Source organism: Trichogramma pretiosum, unplaced genomic scaffold (assembly GCF_000599845.2).
Source record: "Trichogramma pretiosum strain Unisexual culture from Peru unplaced genomic scaffold, Tpre_2.0 scaffold120, whole genome shotgun sequence".
NCBI lineage: Eukaryota > Metazoa > Arthropoda > Insecta > Hymenoptera > Trichogrammatidae > Trichogramma > Trichogramma pretiosum.
Genome location: NW_019641645.1, coordinates 371,447 through 379,815, shown reverse-complemented (window position 1 = coordinate 379,815; position 8,369 = coordinate 371,447). Strand labels below are relative to the sequence as shown.

The following is an 8,369-nucleotide window of genomic DNA, read 5'->3' as shown; positions in this document are numbered from 1 at the left end:
TTTTTTCCGCCTCTTCGGGCCTTAACTTGACCAAGTCGTATAGCGACAGGTTCGGCTTCATCATCCTTTTTTTTGCTTCGTTCGCGAACTCCTCGTCGTCGTACCAAGATGTATCGAGATTCATCGGCTCATAATAGAATCTGTGCTTGGTGAAAATTCCCATGATTTTCAGGGCGTCGTCTCGGTTCAGTTTGTATCCTCTATTCTCGAGTATGTCAACCATGATCAGAGCGCGAGACCCCCATCTCAATCTATTCAAGTAACTGCAATTAAAAATGACTCTTTGAAATGCCGCTGGTACCAAATTCTTAGCAAAATAACTCTCAGAGGGAAAAACGAAGTTGGACAGATCAGCGCCGTATTTCAAGAGTACATCGAGAGTTTTTGCTGCAAGGCTCAACACAGCTAATTGCAGTGGTGTACGGCCCAACTTGTCCTTTGCATCGATCTCCACTGTCCGCTTGATTTTTTTGTTCATAATGAAGAATAACTCGACCAAGCCATCGGCATCGTCTATTCTGTCGCAAATGATATGCAGAGGGGTCTCTCCCTTGTTGTTGACTACATTCGGATCTGCGCCATGTTTCAACAGCAATTCGACCACGTCTTTTGTGTTATGTCTCAGAGCCAAGATCAGCGGCGTATCGCCCGTTTCTCGAAAGACGCAATTAGGATCCTGTCCGAACTCGAGGAATTTCTCGACGACGTTATAGAGGCCGTAGCTGCAGGCTTTATGAAAATGTGTGCATCCAAATTCGTCGGTGTAATTCACGTCGAATCTGACGTATATTTGAAACAGATCATTGAGAACCTCAAGATAGTCGAATGAAGTCACGAGATGAATCGGTGTGGTACGACGCAAAATTATCTTGCCATTTTGATTTACCTTGGGTTCGTCCTTGTAGCCGGTGTTGATCACAAATCTGATGAATGGCTTTGGGTCAATATCGTTATGAAAGTAATTCTTTATAGACTCCATGAGAAGCTGTTCAACAGCTTCGGGCCGAAAAATGTCTCGCAGATTCGGGAGTTGGCCCTCGTAATCCCTCACCAAAGAATGAAGTTTACGAAGAAACTCGTGATTTATTTCTTGGGCCATTGTTTTCACGCACTCACGCAAACAGAATCGCTTATAATGCAAAACACACAATTACAAACTCTTTATATCTTTCTTTTGTTGTTCACGCTTCTGCGTCGTAACGTGTACTGACTGTAATATAATAATTCGCTTCGTGCGTGTGCTTCGAGAATTTTAGAATTTAGAATTTAGAATTTATTTGTGTATGAGTTAGCCAATAAAGTCGAGCCGATAAAGAAAATGATCTTATCGCTCCAAGTAGAAAAGATTATCGAAATACTGACGTTACTCGCGCAGAAGCTACATTTCAGGCTCTCTGTACGAGCTAAATTTTTTAACTCGAACAAAAAAGTATCGAAATGTGCTGAGAAAATAATAGATTTTCTGATTGTGTAGTCGAATTTCGGCAATTTTCATCGGATAAACAACGAGCGAATTTCGGACATTTACTCGCGGAGAGAAACTATTACTTTTTTCACATTGTTCGCACACCCGAATGAACTTTGAAACGATCATTTCTTAGTATAAAGTGTATAAAAAAATATTTTTAAGATGATCTCATCTAAAACGTTAATCGTTATCGTTGTTTCTTCATTGCCACCTATGATGACTATAAAGAGATTATTTTTCCAATGATACGAACCTTTCGATGTATACAATGTAAGTGATAATCAATACGTACGATTGAATGTAAATAATGAATATTGAAAAATTATTTAATTCAAAATTAAATTATGAAAAATTTATAAAAAAATCAGCTGTTTATGAACAGCTGCAAGATGTGAAACATTTTTATCAATTAATTAAAGAAAAATGTAGAATTAAAAAGTAAAATAAAAAAAAACTAGAAAATAAAGAAAAAATAAATTTGAATAAAAAAGCTAGAAATCTAAAATGAAATAAGTAAAAACTAGAAAAGTAAAAAAAAAACAAATTAAAAACAAATTAAAAACTGAAAAAAATGAAAAAAATCAGCTGTATATGAACAGCTGCAAAATGTGAAATATCTTTATCAATTAATTAAAGAAAAAAATTAATTAAAGTAAATTAAAGAATTAAAAATTAAAATAAAAAAAAATAGAAAATCAGGAAAATATAAATTTAAATAAAAACTACGAATCAAACAAGTAAAAGTCGAAACAAAAAAGTAAGTAAAAATAAGTAAAAAATTAAAAACAAATTAAAAATTGAAAAGTCAAGAAAAAAAAATAAATTTAAATAAACACAATCTAAAAACAAACTAGGAACTAGGAAATCAAGAAAAAATAAATTTAAATAAAAAATCTAAAATCAAACAAGTAAAAAGTAAGAAAACAAAAAATCAAGAAAAAGAAAAGTCAGAAAATCCCAACACAAGCATCGATGTTTCACATCACGTAATAATATTTTGGATGTGCTGTACTGATTGCTTTGCGTGGTAATGAATGATACGATTTGAGATTACTTGATCGTGTATTTTTTAATAAAACCAAAAAAATAAAAATGCATATGCGTCATTTATTTATTAAAAATTAATATGGACAATTATATACATTATGACTTTGAGCTTTTTCCCAGTAACAAAAATTGTTGTTTTTTTTGTTTATAACAGTTACATATATATGTTGTAAACGTTGTCGTTATAACATCTCAGATATGATGAATTATTACACTATAATTCAACTTATAATTTCGATGCATTTTTTGTCAATCTCGTTCGAGTAAGCTCTTAATGAAGCAGTCATCGAGGATTTTTTTAAGGTTTTGGATCTGTGAATAAGGCGAGCACTGAGTTGCTTATAATGCATTTTTAAATGATAACATCGCCTAATGGTACGCCTATTTTGTGTGTACGCCCGGCATTCGTTGCTGCTCTGGCAACAAGCACTAGAGTTCCACGAATAACAGGAAATTAGACAGGAAATTTAGGAAATTTGCAAGGAAAGCATAAAATTACAAATCTAGGGTGGTTTGGAAAACGAACGATTCATATACGGGGCAAATTTCCTGCAGTGTCCTAGCGCTCTGCCGCACGGCATTTTTTGGCCGAATCACTCAATTTCTAACTCGCTGTAAAAGTATCAAAACGCCCCTCAAAAAAAAACTAACTAATTATTTTGATAGGAAATTTTCTCAGCTTTCTGATGGTGAGGTCTGATTTTCCAGAATTTTCCATTTTCACCTCGGAAAATGCAAGTAAACATTCAAACTCGAATATCTCGAAAAACGCCACTTTTTTTGCGTTTTTTATTGTTTCAATCGAAAGATGAGGTCTTTTTACATCGGATATGGTAGTTTTCAAAGTGTATTTTTGATGAAAACTAAGGAAAATACGGGAGGTTTTAGTTAGCGCTCGGCCGCTCGGCGCGATTTCTAGCCTTGCGCGGCCCGCTGTAACTTGTAACTCGCTCTTATGACATTGTGATTTGGCTGGAAAAATTATTAAACATATGGTTACGATAGGAAATTTTCTCAGCTTTCTTATGGTGCATTTGGATTTTCTGATAATTTTCATTTTCATTAGAAAAAGTAGAAAATAGACATTCAAGTCCATTTTTTCGGGTCGAAAAATGTCCAGGAGATCTTGGGGTTTACCCTTCCAGTTGCTGATCGAACCTACGAGTTGACTAATAAATTCGTGTCGCTCTTCTTCCATCTCCCAATTGAGCTTCCCTCGTGATCTCTTCAATTTTATGATACGAATCACACGTACGAAGGAGTTGACTGAACGAAACATTTCGCGCACTCACACACACGGTACACAATGTCGTAAATATTTTTTACTTTAGTCACGAGTGTCCCACGTGTTTTTTCGGTCGATGCGATCTTCGTGAAGCTGTTCACGTAGCGGCGTCGTAACTTATACTAACTGTCTTTACTTCGCTAGACTTAATTCACTTTCTAATCTTTACCAAATGACGCGGCATATATACGAAACTACAGATGCGTTGCAACGGCTACTTTCACCTACAAACTTGGATTGGCTGTAGCTGCGACTGTTGCAACTGACCATTTGGTACGCTGCGCAACGACCGTACCAACTCCCAATCATCACTTCAGTCGTGGGCGACGAATCTTTTCTAAAATTTTTTTGGGGTCTCCTGCAGATATATGAAAAAGAAAATTTAAATCATTTTTTCATACATTATTCATTAACGTACGTAACATATGTTGGGTGGTACACGAATTTTATGTACCCAAAATAAAATGTATAGTTTATTTTTCATATGACCCATCAAAGCACGAGCCGAAGACGCGAGCCGTAACTAGTTTTGTTAAAATACCATGTCTGACACAGTTGATAACAATTTTTTCCCCATGAAAGCTTAAAATTAGCGGCAAAAGTGCGTATATTAGTTTGAGTCAGAATAAGTTCATTGCCGTCTACCTTTACAAGTCAATTACTATACTAAATCGGATTCATTAGTACCTTCTCTAAAATTATTACATCAACGTAATCGCTATCGTTGCCTTAATTTTTAAACTCTAAACACTAACTAGCCGACTTATCAAGATTAATTACATTTCAAAGTTGAAAACTATTTCTGTTTTGCTGCGGCTACCGAATTAATCGCCTTAGTTTTATAGATGAAAACTGAATTTCTTTCGATATATTGTTCTAGAATAGTGACGGCAAATTGTCGTGTGTTTTTTCCTAATAATTTAAAAAATTGCTTTCAACGACCCAACGGAGAGTCAAGGACTCACATGTGTTGGACACACTCGGTCGGTAACTATATTCGCGTATTTTGTACCCATTTTTTTCATTTAGTATACAACCTATGGTCTTGAAATTTTGTGGGAGTGATCATGAAACTAATACAAATGTGCCTATGAAGCTATTTTTTCAGATAATTGAAAAAAAAATTGTTACAATATTTATATGAAAAAATAGCTTCATAGGCACATTTGTATTAGTTTCCTGATCACCCCCACAAAATTTCAAGACTAATGGTTGAATAGAAAATGAAAAAAATGAGTACAAAATACACGAATTAGTTACCGACTACAGTGTGTATAGAGAGGCCTTAAAGAAAGATTTTTCTAAGAAAGATTAAAGGCTCTAAGAAAGATTTTTCTTTCCATCGTTGACTGAACTTTTCCAAGTGATGAAATTTTTAATTCTGGGCATAGATATACATAGTTATTTGTGCACTAACTTTTTCGCTGACCTTATTATATCCGCAGTCCTAGCCCGGCTAAATCTTGCTGGACCGTAACTTTATGTCTTTCTCATCGCCGTCGTGCTTCGAATGCTCTGCTTTACTTGCTGTCGTACAAGCTCCAAATTCTTCGGGAGTAATTCGAATGCATAATTTCAACTTAGGAATTTCAGCTTGGATCAACGATGTGAAAGATGTTTTTTTTGGAGTAGCCGATGTGCACGAAGAAAGAGTCGCAGCGAGGTGAAGTAGAGTTCGATTATTTAAGTTTAACGTTCGTGACAAATGTTTGCGAGAAACTTGAAAAAATGCAATAACAACCGCGAAGATGAGAGCTTTATGAATAATTCTGTGGTGGTGCACCTCCGCGGTCCGTATCTTAAGAAGGAGACAAAAGTTTACTACGCGATTAACCATCAATACGATACAGACAATTATACTGAAAATTTAACGTGAAAAATTTTTAATCCGTTGATTTTCTTTCTTAAAGAATGATGTAGCTATTTTTTTTCATTGTAATTTTTTTTTATTATCGCGATAGATCATATAGAATCAATTTTAGCTAACTTCGAATTGTACTGAATTGTTTTATCGCGCAAAACGCTCATACTCATTTGAATTGTCATTTTACGATTTGTATACCCAAGAAAACCGTAAAATTTGATTAAAATATTCTGGATTAATTCAAGTTGAGCAATTTGGTTTTTTATAAGAAGTTTATTGGTTTTCTTAAAACTCAAAGTTTTTTTCAAGTAGTCAAATTGAAAAACAGAAGTAATCTAAAATATGATGATAATTGTTTTTTACAAAATTGAATATACATTTTATACATTTATTTGATCATAATGCGTGAAAGAAGCTCCATATTAATGCCAGTTTTGAGCCTAATTATTTGTCTCAATGTTTTTTTGTTGTGTATTGTTAGTTGTCGTTTTAAAATATTTTGCAGACATTTTTTTTCTGCATTGATCACGTGCATGGGTTAGCCAAAATGTACACATCTGAGGTGTTTATTTAGATAGCTCTTTGATGCAAATGACTTTCCACATAATTATTTACGGGCGTGAATATTATTACCGTGCGATGCTTCGACATGTTTCTTGAGAGTCCTTTTTAGCGCAAACTTTTTACCGAATGTATTACATGTGTGAGTTATTTTATTATGGATTGAATCCACGTGGATTTTCAGTACATCCTTTCGTGAAAATGTCTTGCCGCACGTATTACATGGGTGGGTGATCTTATTATGCATTGAATTCATGTGTTTTTTAAGATTGCCTTTAGACTTGAATGTCTTTCCGCATATTTCGCAAGTAGGTGCCATACCATTATGAATCGCATCGATATGGATTTTGAGAGTATCTTTGTGTTTGAATGTCATTCCACAGATACCACAAGCATGTTTAACACCATTATGAACTGCATCGATGTGAACCTTGAGATGTCCTTTTTGTGTGAATGTCTTTTCACATACACCACACGCATGTTTAACACCATTATGAATCGCATCAATGTGAATTTTGAGATCACCTTTTTGTGTGAATGTCTTTTCACATATACTACACGCATGTTTAACACCATTATGAATTGCATCGATGTGAATCTTGAGTTTAGTCTTCGTTTGAAATTTCTTTCCGCATATTTCGCAAGTAGGTGCCATACCATTATGAATTGAATCGATGTGGACCTTGAGATGTCCTTTTTGTGTGAATGTCTTTCCACATGTAACACACGTATGCCTGACGTCATTATGAACTGAATCGATGTGGACCTTGAGAGTACCTTTTCGTGAAAATTTTTGACCACATATATTACATGGATGTTGGGTACGATTGCGTGCCTTATCAGTTTGGGTTTTGTATTGACTATTTTGAGCAAATGTTTTTTCATTTGCATCTAATGCATCACTGAGTTCACCATCCAAATTCAATTCCTCTTTTACTTCGTCGACAATTTCTTCTTTAATTTTCTTTTGAGTCTGATAATCGCCACTATTTTTCATATGCCGCAAGTGATCTGGGTAATCGTCCTCGATCTTTTTGACTACTAATAAGTTAATGCCGAGCTTCTCGTCTTTACATTCGAATTCTATTTCCAAATCGTCATTAGGTCCAGAATTTTCATCATATTCTTGAAGCTTATGAGTCTGAAAATGTAATTTCAGATTAGTAAAATAATACTTGTTATAAATATTGACTATTACAGTCCCATATCCACACTCACAAAATTTTCTCGACGAAAACTCGAGAATCCGTCGGTTTTAACATCGTATGTATTATCAATCATCTTATAATCTTCATTTTCAATTGGGAAAACGTCATTTGGTTCCTCCTTGACTCTGCAATATTCACATTGAAATCAAGTATAATATTACAATTTTTTTTGAATTCCATTCTCACGAAATAAAAATTACCTGACATTACAGTTATATACACCACTGAGTTCCATGTTTATTACTCGGAACTTGATCAACGACTAATTGCTCAGTAATGATGTTACACATCGAACTAGGTAACTTAAAGATGTAATAATATTTACGAATCGTGAAATGAAAGTGTGAGAACATTTATGTCAACAGAGCTGAAGAGATCATTCCAAATTGGTCTCCGGTGTACTAAACAATTAACAATTTTCTATTGATTGTACTTTGTTAAATACGGTATGAAAAAAATATCGTATAAAAAATATTTTACATGAAACCCACAAGAGCTAGTATCACACGTAAATAAACACTTCCTCGTTCGAGTAGCGATCCATCGTAGATCGTCCCGTGGTCTATGCAACTTTTTTTTCTGTTTCCGCCTCGTACTCAGCCGACGAATCATCGGATACGATGTATACCTGTACATCGGCGCAGCCAGTGCCACAGTTGCGCTCGTTGCCGACGTTTTCGGAGCGTCAATAAATATATCGATACGGCGCGAAGGGAATAAAAGCAACGAGGAACCGAAAGATGAATGAAATCTGCAGCTCGAGCTGTGAAATTCAGCGATCCGGTGCGCGTATAGACGCGAGTCCGACAGTATTCATGTTTCTACACAGATAGATGGGGCGTAATCTTCTATAACGCGGACCACCAATTTCGACCGTCTGAAAAGCTTAATTTTTAACTAAAAAAAAGGATTTTCAAAAAGTTCTTTTTTAGCTAG

General features: G+C 35.0%; 1 protein-coding gene across 1 annotated transcript; it reads right to left on the bottom strand.

The window, feature by feature from the left end:
* Positions 1-104: 104 nt before the first annotated feature.
* On the bottom strand, positions 105-7,668 carry LOC106655495 (ankyrin repeat domain-containing protein 1-like; the record flags this gene model as incomplete). The annotated part of the gene is made up of 4 exons (XM_023459780.1): positions 7,634-7,668; positions 7,444-7,558; positions 7,061-7,366; positions 105-1,129 (listed from the first exon to the last, which is right to left on the bottom strand). Coding segments are annotated over exons 1-4 (1,481 nt in total), but the record flags the coding sequence as incomplete, so codon positions are not given.
* Between the last annotated feature and the right edge of the window lie 701 nt (positions 7,669-8,369).